The following is a 14,791-nucleotide window of genomic DNA, read 5'->3' on the forward strand; positions in this document are numbered from 1 at the left end:
AACATGAAAGTCAGGTCAGCTTGAATACAGGCTTGTTAGTAGGAAATAAAGAACTCTCCCCCTAAAAATTCCATTCTCTGGGAGCTTCCAGGTAACTGGTTTGTGATATCTACCATATGACACTCCTCTTACACTAACTGGGAGATTACTGCATGGGTGTGGCAAACTCATGTTCCTTGAACAGTTTAATATCAAGAACATGACACTTTCTTTCAACGGCCAGCTTAATGTAAACCTAAAATCCATCCTCCTTTAAAAAAATAAGAGGTATCTTTTAAAATGTTGGTATAGTAATAGGATCTATACATTAATATTCCTTATATTCCTTACACACAATGTTTGTGAAATAAATATAGTACACCAAAAAAAATTACCCATCATATTAAAAAAGCCACAGTGCAGTATCCATCCAACTGTAACACAGGATCTGTATCTTCAAACAGACTGGCTTTTGGCCAGAAAACGTTTGAGATTAATATATTGTTTTATGTGTAGCTGAAATTAAAAAAATAATTTTTTTCTTTGTAATTCTATCCATTTTCCCACTAACTTAGGCTTTGTACAGCAGTAGGTATTGTATATCAAAGGATATATGAATGAAAGAGAACAGGTACATTTACAGTCTCTCATCACAGTTTGATTGGATGCAGGTACTTCTCAGTGTCTGCAGGTCTGTTGTTGCACAAATTATTGGCAACTACTGAAAACCCACTCAAGGCAAAAGCAGGAAAATCCATATCATTTAAAAAAATCCAGAACATCAAAGACTTCTATTACATATTTTGTTCTAATCTCAGAAAGATTTGTAATGGCAAGTTGGAAAATAACTGTTCATGTTCAATATGTAAGTTTGAAACTAGACATAAAACCTGAAAGTAGAGTTTGGTGATTTAGAGAGCAGTTAAACATTTATTTTCTCATACGGCTGAAGGAAGAAGAAACAGTTTCCATTGTTATGATTTAAATTCCCAGTTAATATGAAAATATCTTTCGGTTTGGAAAGAAAAAAAAAGAAAAAAGGAATTAGATATCCTCCTTTATTTATAAGCATCATCTTACCTTACATCTCTTGGTGAGTTCTGTTTCTAGATGACTTTGGCAGGTATTCTAATTCAGAATTAGTTTCAGCAATAGATATCATTACATTTGCTCTTTAAAATAAAGCACTTTTTCTCTTTTCCTCAGACAAAGTATGTGGGCTACAAGAGCTGCAGTGTCTCTGTTCAAGAGATTTCATGGACACTCAGAGGCTTTCTTTCTACTGTATGAAAGCTAAATCTGAGTAAGGAAGGCATTTTTCCTGTCGCGGAAATCAGTATAACCAAAACCAATGCTGAGCTAATGAGAAATGTTTCTTCCATGTGTTCTGTTTGGCAGACACTGCAAGTCATATCAAGGAAACACGTGATGTTTATAAATACAATATGGCTCATGTTGTCATAACCTCTCAATGACAAAAAGAGCATTAGAAAAAGCAGACAGCAAAACAGCAGGAAAGATGAGATTTGTATCATTTGGAAGGTCTCTATCAGATAATAGAGGTATTAGCATTTGCTTTATCTTTTTTTTCCTTTTTTTTTCCTTTTTCTTCCCTAAAGAAAACAAAGTTTTACAGTAATACGATCAGTAAGGCAAACACATGGCAACTTACATAAATGCTGTCCCATAGGCATTCTAGCACTAAAATGCATTCACCCAATTTATTGCTTGAATTCTTTTTCAATAAATACTTTTGTTCTAAATACCTCTATGTAGTGCAAGCAGCTCTTTTTTTTTTTTTAGCTGTAGTATGCAATGAAAAAATATAATTTTGGCAGCATTATCAGCTTTTATGTTTATCTGTGATGTTAGGATCACAAACAATCCAATAAAAATAAATTAAACATCTTGAAGAAGCTGCATGTATGTTTACAGGTACCTCAAGAACACAGAAGGGTGATTCTGCTTTTACTATCTCTCTATCTTTCATGCAAACCAGCACCGAATTTCAACATTCTTGGAAGCCTTAAATTCTTGGGGAGTTGTCTGAGGGTTTTTAGCACTTGTAGAGGTTTTTTTAAAGTTTGTAAATTGCATCTAATTCTACAGAGTTAAAATGTTAGCAACCTGCTATCCAGGCATTTTCAGCGGAAAAGTCAAAAGTTGCTGTGCAATTTCATTAGTAAAAGCTATTTAGCACAAGTTTATCCAACTTATCAAATGTCTGTCTCATTTTACTGTACAACTCATTTTACATCCTCTCCTCTCACCCTGGCAACCCAAACCCTCCTTGCTGCCAGGAACATCATCATCTTTTTGCCACACTAACTCCCAGAAAATTTGGAGTTTACAGGTACCCTGCACTGCCCCAACTCAGCTCTGACTCAACTTGCCCTAATTACTCTTTCTTGGAGAAACAGTCTCTGAAAAAAAATCCAAAACACCTCAAAGCATACCTCAATACAACAGCAGCCACAACAAGCATTCTTTGGATATTCTGGCCTCATCCACCCAGCAGAGGTCTTATACAAGTTAGGGAATTAAGCAAAATCATGGTGAGTCTAGGACTTTAAAATAAAGTGTAACCCACAGGGCAGGTGGATGGGAAGAGAAAGACTGCCAAGCAAAATAGTCCCCAGTTTTTTACGAAGTACGAATTCCCTCCTAATTCTCAAAATTGGCTGGCAGGTGAAGTCCAAACCAAACCACTGCATAAACCAACATTACTAGTATCCAACTGTGCCACCAGAAACACAGACTAGTTTCTGTAACAGAATGGGGAGATTATATTTTAGGATTCTTCCCCCTTTAGCCACTCCATAAAAGGAGGGCGTAGGGAATGGGGAACGATAATACGCTGTGCACATTCGGTGGGGGAATCACTTCAGTGCAACAGCCCAGGACAAAAGGAGCTGTGACACTTGCAAAGAAATTCGACTCACTCAGCCATCAGTTCTTTACTGTCATCTCCTGACATTCAATCTATACACCACTGCTGAATGGAGGGGAGGCAACCTGGGCCCTGCACCTTGTAAGTCTAAGAAAATCTTTTCCCCCTGTAATCTGTGCAAATCACAAATGCTAATTCCAAGGGCACAGACCAGCATGGCTGTGTACATGCATTTACACTGGAATTCAGAACAATGCCAGAGGGAATGGAAAGACCATTTAAACATTTGTTCATGAGACAGTATTTTGTCAGAAGTAGTACTGCTGCACAGAGAGCTAGAAAATGCTGATGAATGATATAAGCTCAGATGAAGGAATAAATGAACGAAAAAATGCAGCAATGTGAAGATACATTTTGCAAAAAAACCCACCACCAGCTGTTGCAGATTTTCAGCGTACATTTTGGGAGAGGAAAAATAAATAAAGGAAGAGGACAAGCACAAATACTGAGTGAGACAGCACTATCTGGCTACCTCTTGCTTGAGCAGCATTCAACATGGCAGACCTGTCAAACAAACCATGCTCTTCAAGATGTAAATGGCCATAATACAATATTAGTAAGCAAGTGAGGCACTCAGAAGGATTTCAAGAGAAACTTTTCTTTAGAGTTTGCTTGGCCCCTCAGCAAATTCCCTTTTCTCAAACTCAATCCACCCAGAAAAATGCATGAAACAAAGACAACCAGGAAAACTAGAATTCAGGGACATGGGTCGATAAAGATCTGAGACTTAAAGATCCCACCTTCTTCTCGAGCATTCTGAAGTCTTCTTGTCCATATGGATAATACTTACTACTTCAAGTGTTACTGCCAACTCTTATACAGGTCTCACATCTGTTTGGTAGTTAAAACAGGTGTTCAAGCTGGCAGCTAACATCATTTTCTGAGATTATTTTGGGTCTGTAACATGGAAATGATTATAAATCACATGAATAGAAGCCTGAACATCATCAAACCCAGGGATAAACATTCCAAAGGGACAAGAAGGCAAACAGTAGAAAAATCTGTAAAGGCAAAACTTTCCCAAACCTCAAAAAAATAAAGCTTGAACTCACATTTGGCTGGAGATACAACCACGCTCACAGTATCTCCATGGAAAAATGTACTTACAAGGGCTAATTCATGATATTCTAAATACTCCTTTTCAACTGGTCAGACAATAAGCTGTTTTTCTGTAGGTATTTTGAAGCAGTTAAACATGATGCAAAGCACACACTCCCTCCTTCTTACTGTAGCGAATTTAGCACTCATTTATCATATGAAATTGACAAAAATCAATTTGCCCAAAGCAAAGATATGCAAACACAAAACAAGGGATGAGAAGCAAAAGGTTTTCTACAATCTTATGGGTACTGTGCATTAACAGGACATAAAATGTACATGTTTCTCACTTAGTCCCCCCACATTTCCATTCGTCTTAAGCTGGTTTGCTAAGAAAAGAGGGATAGATAATCCATCTCTTTATTGGTAGTTGTTTCTGCTGAACTAATAACCTGTGAATCTCCAGGTGAACATTAACCAGATTTAACCAAAGGGTAGAAACCATAAGACTACTATGTCCCTACAAATTTTGCCAAATTAGAGATTTGAGAGAAGATCCTACAGTACTTCTGCCAAAGAGAGGAAAAGTTGCAGCGTGTGGTCCACCTTCTTAGACTCCAGGGGATTAACACTGGAGAGTGTTATTGCAGAGTGTTATTACTTTAGGAAAAGCCTCAGTTAGGACCTGAGTGTTGCTACATAAGGAAGAACCCAACCAAAAGATACACATCCTTAGACAAAGAGGTTTCATTATTTCTGGAGGTCAAGAAATCATTTGTTTCCATGTTCGTAACTTTGAAGTGCAGAAGTTCACATAGTTCAAAGAGAAGACTTTTTGCATGTTTCTCCACAAAGCCCCAGTGAACATCCTGGCTGTGACTTGACCTCTCAGACCAGAAAGACAAGAAATTTGCCAATACAAAGGAAAAGCCAAATGAGAAAATAGCTGTTTTGTTGGAAGCACAGAATTTCAAAGTGGCATCTTTGCATTTCTGTAGAGTAAAATATAATATTCTACCAAGAAAACACAACTTCTGCAAAGGTCATCACTGTGTCACCAGTATTTTTTGGTTATGGCCAAAAGGAGCTAACTCAGCCATAATCAGGAGATGTCAAGCATGCATATCTGTTGTACAACACAGTATTTTAAAATAAGCAATTCAAGTCATTACAGTTTTTGCACAGAAGCAGCACCTGTGTTCAAAACAACTCTGTTTGGCAGTAAATGCCTGGAAGAGGGCCAAAGAAGCAACCTTTACTTTTGAATATATATAGCTAACTACAGTAGCTAACTGTATCTTAAAAGTCTAGAACACACAAATAGATACCTTCTACTACAGTATATACCTTCAGCATCCACTGTACATAGAACAAGAACAGTACAACATAACTTTATAAAGCCAAAGTGAAATTGTTACATGCATTAATGTCACAATGCACAATGATGTCATGCTTTCGAGTATGAATGAGATGTATTGGATACATCCATTTACTGCCACAGGAATATAATTAGAACTGAAGAATTTCAGGCCCTACAGAAGACACTAAAAAGTATCACATCATCCCTTTAATGCACATCTATTTGCTTGCCCATGTTGTGTGTGCAGCAGTGTGAATAATCAAGTAATTAGATTTCTGACCTCTCCAAAGGACCATTTTATAATTGAAGTGCATAAATGAAAGATGGTTGAGACTAGTGCCTGTAAATCAGCTATTGGAATCTTTCTAAAATAATGTGGCCTCAAACTGTTTAAACAGAATAACTACTTACATGAAATATTAGTAATAGAGCAGTCAGGCATGCTCAGAATTGATAACAAAACCAAGAAGAAAATGTACAATTAAGCAAATCACTTCACAGGAAGTTTTCTGCACGGTTGAATCAGTTTTGAAACACACATAAAAGCCACAAATCAGGTAGGACAGTAGTGGCGTTCTGGCCCCATTGAGCTCATTTGGTTGTACCCTTTCCTGAGGAGATGAGGTTGTGTAATCTCACCACCACCCCCCTCTACTGCAACACCAGCTGTGGGTAACATGGTGGAAGAGGAGCCACACAGCATCTCCTTCCTTCTCAGCATCAAGGTGGGAGATAACAGTCCAGTGAAAGATAGAGGCAACGAGAGAGAGGAATCAAATGTTTCAAATGCATTCTCTATAGTTTCCTGATACAAAATGTTAACTTGAAAATGCAAATATACTCATTCTTGTTCAGTACAGGTAGAAAATTTTAGAAAAAAACAAAACCATTTACACCACAATGGGTATTTATCAGAATTTCCTATTTAAAATTATCATTTACAAAGAGTTTCAACAGACTTCAAGCTAGGTACATTTGCTCAGCCTCTGTAAACCAATCTGTGCTGAATCCTTACTGGAGTGTACTAGCACCATACATTCACTGTAAAAGGTATGGAAACACACAATTGGAAGCTGTAAAAACTCTGAGTACTGTCTGTGTCACAAAATACATAATTAAAGGCTATATTTTGCTTCACATGCTTTAATGCATCTAAACAAGATCAAACATCCAGTTAATGCCCAGGGCAAATAATTGGAAAAAGCAAAGCAGTTAAGAAACATTACAGCAAGCATTATCAGTTTCCTCCTCTGTATATATGTTGTACACATACCCTCGATTTTATGAATTGTTGTGTACATATTACATTTAATAATCTAAACATTGAGTATAAAAGCTGGAGGAAAAAGGAGGATAAATGCAGCAGTATTACTTACCCTTATATCTCCATTTACAGCTCTGGAAGTGTGATTAAATGCGTGTGCAGGATCTTTGTTGTAAACTTTAAGGAAAGATCGGTCTTGAATATTCCTGGAATTAAAAGAATCAGCAATGACAACAGATGAAAGTAGTTTTATTTACTTTGTTGCCCGAAAGTTTCAGGTAAAAGACAAACATAGGAGGTCTGCAGCCCATCTATAAGAAAAACATAAATGCCATAACTTAGACACACACAAACAAACAAAAACCTACTTTGATTCTCTTTCCCATGGGAAGTATCATTCTTTCACTACAACTACACACCCACAAAAATTAGATAGTGTTAAGTTTCTTTCAAGGTCCTGCCATAGAGTGAAAACACTTTGAAGACAATAGAGCTTCAACATTACACGGCACTAAAAAGGATTTAGTTAATATTTACATGTTTTATTGTGCACTCAGCCCACATGAATTTTTGCTATTCTAAGAAGGAAGAATATCAAAAGAAAAGAAGTCTTTCTAATTGTGATTATTCCTGAGGAAAGTTTTATTATCAGCTTGTTCACAAAGCTGAAAAAAAATCCACAAAAGTTAAAAATGCAGTAGCAGATAAATTCTTCCTCTAAACTTTATCTATAATAAAGACTTTTTTTAAGGGAAAAAATAGATATTACAGAAACAAATAAATTAGTGAAAGTTTTGATGAAAGCTATCACAGAAATGGTTTAGATGAAAAGTCCTAGGAAAATACTTTTGTTTTATTAGTACTGTAGACTTCGTCAATAATTAGTTCATTTTTCAACTACTACATTTAGGAAAGAGTTAGACAATAGCAGTTTTTTATTTTGTCTCAAAACCTACCTTCCAATAATTTTATGGCTTTGACACTTGCCCTGAGTTCTGCTGATTTCTGGTTCACATTTTAATCAGTAGCAAAGCCTGAGATCTATGCTTGCTTACATCCTCTCAAAGCTGAGATTCCTTTCACTTCCCAGTAGTGAACTCTAGAGAATTTACTTACACATGTGACTGAATTCCTTTCCTCCAGGTGCAGCTATCAGTCTAGTGAACTGATCTTAATCACTGGGATTATCATTTAAATATGAAGGAAAGGATTCTTGGGCAGGTCCAATTTCTTTCTTACTATGTCATATTACAATCAGTGATTGCTTTCAGTGAGTAGCTAGTCAGAACTTGTGCTGCTGTTGTAGGTGTCAAGTAGTTATTAAAGAAACTCCACAGTTTAAGAGACAGATCAGTGCCTTCTGTTTAAGAACTGGAGGGCTGATGAGAAGTTTAGTATTTATGAGTGTTTACTTGTAGGCTGCATAGGAAAATAGCTACCTTGCAGCAAGTTCAAGTTCTTCAATTATTTATGGTAACATAAACTGTTTTCCATCTTGCAAATGTGACCCTTTTGCTTTCAGACCTGCACTGGGAGTCTCAGTTACTATTTTCTGCCTCGACTTGGAACTATGTTCTTTTTGATACAAAGCAAGTTCTCTCATCTTTGGTTCAAGAAATAGTATATTATCCATTTAAATACATTTTATCTGCTGTCTTTTCTGTTGAATGGTTATGAGATGGTACCTCAACTAACTGGAGTTTCTTTTTTATAAGCATTTTCCATAAATATTTCTTGTAGTAACATGACACTAAAGCAAAACATTGCTGCAAGGCAAAGTACCAGAATACTAGGCATTTGATCTCTGATGTGAATTGTATTTCACCTCACCATTTTGCTAGTCTAAGATAAACATTACTGATAACAGGTATATATTACAGTACTTTTATTATTACTATAATTTGCATTACTGTATCTCCCAGATGCCCTTGGCATGTTCAAAGGCCTCACTCATCTGTGTGCTGTATAAACACCCCAGGAATACAACATCTTCATCAGCTTACAAAGCGAATAGAGGTCACAAAAGACAACTGGGTAGCTGCAGAAAGATAAGAGAACAAAAAGAAATTAGAAGACTATAGTCTCTTCAGCCAGAGGAGCAACAAGCAAATCCTGGGACCACAGGCATGCTCTGAGTAGCCAGTGCAACAGAGAGAGTGGAAAGGAGACCAACGCAGTGGCTTTGCAGGTGTCTGTGGAGGACACCTTCCAAGCACATTAGAGGGCTGCCTGAGAGAGAGCATGAAGGCATTTGTTTGAAAATTAAAGATACCTAGAGATCAAGTTGGCATTATTCACCAAGTGGAAGCAGATGGCACTTGGTACTGAATGAGAAATGAAAAGTAGCACTGAAGTGGGCTTGGAGGAGGCCTCATAATGAAGACAAGTAGTTTATATTTAATGAGATGGAGAAGATACAGCCAGAGGACAAGTGAAAAAAATGCATGTGAAACAGTCTGCCTGTCAAACTAGGAGAATGATATTTGTTGCTTCATTTGAATGGGTAAGAGTGAACGAGATTACCTATTACCTGTGTCAACTGCTGAGAAAAGACGATTACAGCAGTTGCTATTAAAAAACTCATGAATTAGAAGAGTGTTTTTACACTACGTGATGGGAAAGGAAAGGCTGTACTATAGGGACATTCTGCAGAAAAAAAAATCTAAACCCTAGACTGGATGCAGAACTGAATCACTTTACTAAAAAGACTGGACTTTAATAGAAAGATAATATTTTGTCCCTGGTGATTAAAAGAAAAAAAAGGAAAAAGGAAGAAAAGGGGAAAGAGTATGATTGAAATGAAAGGCACAGAGGAACACAAACCTCTGAGGGAGATGGAGAGCTTAAGGAGTTGACTGAAACCCTTGTATTTAACATAAGGAAGAAAGAAGAGAAGTGAAGGAAGACATAGCAAGCAAAGGAAAGAAAAACAGTGCTTTATTTCATCTGTTCTCTGAGAGGAGATACTGGCAAGATCTTGTGAAGAGTAATGAACAGAAATGGAGAAACTGTTGTGGAAATTATTCAAAGGTGGTGAAAACGCAGCTGGTAGTGCATGCTTTGGACTCCAGTAAGCTGGAATTGCTGAGGTTTCCTAAGTGAGAAGGGTGGCAGAACTGAGAGAATTTTGTTATGGAGGAAGTCAGCTGGGTTGTGGGATTTCCTCTAGAAATACTCTACAATACAGGCATAGGAGCAGAGGAAGCAGATATTGAGATTGAGCCAGGCCTGAGGTTGGCAGAGTGATGCCTGTAATGGGAGCAAGGGAAAAAAAGTGGAGTGGCATTAAGATAATCAACCACCACATTCTCGGGGGTAGGGAGGAGATGAAGTCATAAACTGCTAGTCTGAAACTTGAGGGAAGATGGAGGGATAAAGTGAGAGAGAACAAGCTGATGGGCCAGATGATAGTTGGCAATAATGCACTTGGCAACAGAGATATAGTAACACCTATCTTGATTCACTCAGTTGATTTGATCTTGTGAAAGACTGTTTGATGTATAAGAAACTTGGATAAATGATGACTGATGATGATGATGATGCAAAAAATCAGATGGGTCTTCACAGAGGTATTACAGTGGCCAAACAGGGGTGTGGGAATCTGTAAAGCAAGTAAGATTAAAAGAAATTGAAATCTAAGAGGCTGGCTGATGACAAGACACTGGATAAACAGCCTGAGGAGAGCAAGACAGAGGTGAGAAAATGGAGTGTGGTGTTGTTCAGCGACTAAGAACAGGGATGGGAGAACTGGATGCTGCAAGGCTAGAAAAGCTCCAACTTGCTCTTTCAACTGCAATGTGATATGGAGAAACACCTGAGCCACAGGATCTCCAGAAGAAAAAAGGCAGCAGTGGAAAGTACAATTCTCTTACTCCTGTTTGTATTGGCCATTGGAGAAAAAGATTACAGTGCATCTACACTGCAATTGCTGTGGTGAACTCGTTTGTGTTAGATGATGAACAACTGGAACTGTTGTGAAGAAATAAGTGACATTCACGTTTGTTATTTCAGGCTCGTGAGATCAGGCTTTGTGCTACCAGCAAAGAAAAAACCCAGTTTTTCTGTAAATGTTTACTCTGTATTCTGTATTTCAAATAATTATGTCTCATTTAAAATTCAATAAACATATTAAATATGTGAACCTTTATGTATTATATCAATATTTCAACAAGGTATGCCATTTATCAGTGGCTTGTGCATTTGGATACCGCACCTACAGCTGAAGGCATTGTCAGACCAGACCTCCCATATTACTCAGACACCGCTGAACATTCCTTTATGTGTTAGGCCACTCTCTTATCAACCCCACTCCCTTTTATTCTGTAAGTGCACCACAAAACAAAAAACACAAAAAAACCCCCAAACCAACAAAACCAGCAGCTATAATTCCATGTTTACTTACCTCACATCGCACAATTCATAGTATATGTTTCTGCTCTCATCCTTGATGTAAATGGCGACACTCGGCGATTCCAGCATTTTCATTGTCAGCTGCTGGGGGAAGGCACTTACAAAAAGGGCACGAATTGTGTCTGTGCTTGTGATTTCATTCGGCATCCGCAACTGCTTTGTTTCATCTCCATACTGAAGATATAATACACCTACAAGCAAACGTAATAGGAAGTTACATATTCTGAAGTGCACAGTAGTGATGTGGTTTCAAAGTCTATGTGGAACACATACCAAGCCCAAAATGAGAAGAGAAAAATCAACTCACAATTCTTAAAAAATAAAGCACATATGATATTTTCCTTTTCAACAGACTATTGGAATAGAGCATACAACAATGATATGGTTGTGCCTTGATAAATGTGTTAACCCCAGTACTCAGAAGACTCTTACTGTTTTTCAATTAGATAAATCAGAAGTTTACCTTAAGAAGGTTAATGAAAAATCCCAAACACACCAAGTCTGCTCTGCATTGAAAGTTGTTGGTAAATCACAAGGCCCTTTTTTTAAAAGTAGTTGAGGGAGAAATTTATCCTTTTATAGCATCCAGTTTTCCTTATACATAAATTTTGCATTTTAACTTCATACTTATCAATAAAACCCCAACCCCTCCCAGACTTTCATTTTAGCACTAGGAATTTTATATTCACAATTCAATTTGCTGACATTATATAGGATAAAGCCCCAGGTGAAACTCCTAGCAGGAGTGAAATTGAGGTCTCACACAAAAACAAGAGCAATTTTGGATTCTTTCAGTTTCACAGCACTGCTAATAGTCATGCTTAGCACGCAGGGAGAAACATGAGTAACCTTAGGTGCTGAATTGCAGAATACGGACATTCCTATTCACCAAGACAGAAAGAACACCATTGTCATATAGCTATTTGCAGGAAATGGGAGGATCTGAGATGCTCAATAAGAGAAAGAAACACGGATAACACAGACCAGGGACTGAGTGAAGGGATACGAAGTACTCTTTCCACAACGCCTGTGTTGGCCCTGCCAGGGCTATGCTGACTCCTGCATAACCACCAGGTGCCTGTACTCCACTGGCCAGTGCTGCATGACTGTGACTCATGAGCATTGCTACAGACCAGCCCCGCGCCGTCACAAGCTCCAAAGCCCTCCAAGGACTGAAGCACTGAGAAAGAGCCATCCCAATCAACAGAAGAAATCAGACTGGACTTGATGGTGTTGATTACTTCTAACCATGCTGGGCCTGGCTCCTAAAGAAAGGTCTTCTCATGAGCATCTCAAATGTGGGAAGGCTTAATAGGACCTCCACAACAGGAAGTAGGAAACCTGCCAAAGGACTGCAACCAAACTATGAAATTTCCTGGGATGTACAGCACTAGGGAGTAGATCAGAAGCAAGTGTTCAGCTGAACTACTTTGGATACAGAGGAAACAGGAACTGGTAAGCCCAGCTGAGCATACATATCCAATCCATACCCAGGGCATGGGTGTCCTGCCTGAACATGTATCACTGGAAGCCCACTGCTGTTTCTGAGACATCTCAGTTATCTCTGTACAACACTGCATTGTGCCAGGAGAAAACACCTTTACTCTCTTGCTGTCTGTAAGACATGGAACAGGTATAGCTTCTACATTGGTGTTAAAAGGTGGCAGATCACAGAATCACAGAATGGCTGAGGTTGAAAGGCACCTCTGGAGGTCATCTGGTCCACAACCCATCCCCCTCAAATAGGGATACCTACAGGGATACAGGGATACAGGACTTTCACAGACCATGTCTAGACAGCTTTTGAATATCTTGTGGGAGGAAGACTCCACAGCCTTTCTGTGAAACTTGTGCCAGTGCTTGGTCCTCCTCACAGTGAAGAAGTCTTTCCTGATGTTAGGAGGGAACCTCACATGTTTCAGTTCGTGACTATTGCCTCGTCTTCTCAATGGGCATGAATGAAAAGAGCCTGGCTGTGTTATCTTTGACCTCTCCGTTCAGGTACTTTTTTACATTGATGACATCGCACCCCTTGAGCCTTCTGTTCTCCAGGCTGAACAGTCCCAGCTTTCTCAACCTTTTGTCAGAGCAAAGATGCTCCAACCAAATTAATCATCCTTGTGGCCTTCCATTGCATTCTCTCCAATCCTGAGAAGATTCTGTGCTGCCAAGCCTTTGCATCTACTAATAATCAACACAGGTGGATTAAAACTAGGCACTGTATTTTACACAAACTGGATTCACCACAGCAATTGCAGTGTAGATGCACTGTAATGTTGTTCTTCCATGGCCAACAGGGGGGTTGGGAACACAAGGCCCTCAGTGCAGTTACCATCAGTCACCATCAAATCTCAGCAAATCACAAAACTTAGATGGTAACTCAGTGATTCTCACTTGAAAGTCATCAGCAGCAGGATGGGCAGTTTAAGGTGCTGAGATACAAACACTGAGCAAAAGCAATGGGGAAACCTGCAGTCTCAGAATACAAAGGCATTTAATGAAAAGAAGACATTTCAAGTTAAGATGAGCCCTCTTTCCCCTTAGTCTTTAGTATTTTTGTCCTTATGTTGTCCGTAATTGGTACAGGGCAATGAAAACACACAGTCAGATGTTTGTACAATCAGTGGGTAGATAATTGTGCTTGCACTTAGGGAAGGAAGATGTTAATTTTCCTGAATACTAAAAAGACCGCTCAATGTTACCTAACCAATATTTCATATCAGGCTGCTTTTATAAAATGTAGCTCTTAACTTAATTTTCCTATTATTATCAAGAGTTGATACTACTTCTTTCATTAAGATTGCAATCAGAATCTTTATAAATCCTACTGCAAAGTTCCATTTTCCTTTGGCTGGAAAACTGTTTCAGACTGAAATTCAACTGGTTTTCTTTCAAAAATTGAGAGGAATTTTCCTATGAATTTTGTTTCTAATGCCAATATTTAACAAATTATTTTTTCTTTTTTATTATAATTTGAGACATCATTTATTTCTCCATGTTCTTCTAGGTAAAATTGTCTTTTTAGTGCTCATTCAAATACTATATGCAGCTAAACACTCTTCTGAATCCAGAAACTAACTATATTTGTAAAAAAAAAATTAAGCAAGTTAATGATTACATTTATTTCACTCTTCCAAGGTGTTCAAAAACATATCCAACTACTTGATGATAGCTTTAAGTTCTTAGGAAGAACACAAGGAACTTTCTGTGTTTGGGCATTTTAAACTTTTATGGATTTAGTGGAAAAAAAATTATTTTTTGGCTAAAGAGATACACTTTGCATATCAGCTTTGCAGTTGTGTGTGACTCTCTTTTCTGCCCAGTCTAAAAGTAGTGCAGAATGCAGAAAATGCTGGTTTTGCATTTCAGACCACTAAAAACATGCTGAATATTGAGCTACTGAAACCATTAACACAAAATAAATGTTAGAGTTGAAAAATCTTCCTTATACACAAGACTAAATCATTTCAGAATAGTCTTGACTGTGCCTGTGCCCCAGTGCTCCTACAAAATATTGATCCAAAACAAATTTATAGTTGTCCTTGAGTCTTGGATTTTCAAAGCAAATATGTATGTTATGCCTTAAAATAGACAGTTTAAATATACAACTTTGAGAAATGTTTTGGGCCCAATCTCACTGTAAGGGAAAAAGACATTTTCAAAGGCATAATAAATTCTTTTTTTCTTTATTCTCTCTTAAATCACATGCCCTTAAAAAAACTTACTCCCTTTCCTCTTGAGTTGTCTGATCCATATCATGATATAGCAATGCTTTAGGGCATTTTCTATT

At 37.9% G+C, this 14,791-nt stretch overlaps 1 protein-coding gene across 21 annotated transcripts in view; it reads right to left on the minus strand.

Annotated features, from left to right (window-relative positions):
- Positions 1-14,791, minus strand: part of KIAA1217 (KIAA1217 ortholog) — a 355,773-nt gene that overhangs the window by 65,532 nt on the left and 275,450 nt on the right. For all 21 annotated transcript variants that reach the window (XR_003536226.1, XM_027695587.1, XM_027695599.1 and 18 more), the window contains 2 exons: positions 10,994-11,192; positions 6,704-6,797 (listed from right to left, as the gene is read on the minus strand). Coding sequence is in view for 20 of the 21 variants with exons in the window: in XM_027695587.1 (XP_027551388.1) it covers positions 6,704-6,797; positions 10,994-11,192 (293 nt within the window). In the remaining variant the exon portion in view is untranslated. The remainder of the gene's footprint in view (positions 1-6,703; positions 6,798-10,993; positions 11,193-14,791) is intronic.

Source organism: Neopelma chrysocephalum, unplaced genomic scaffold (genome assembly GCF_003984885.1).
Source record: "Neopelma chrysocephalum unplaced genomic scaffold, ASM398488v2 Primary Assembly neopelma1_102, whole genome shotgun sequence".
NCBI lineage: Eukaryota > Metazoa > Chordata > Aves > Passeriformes > Pipridae > Neopelma > Neopelma chrysocephalum.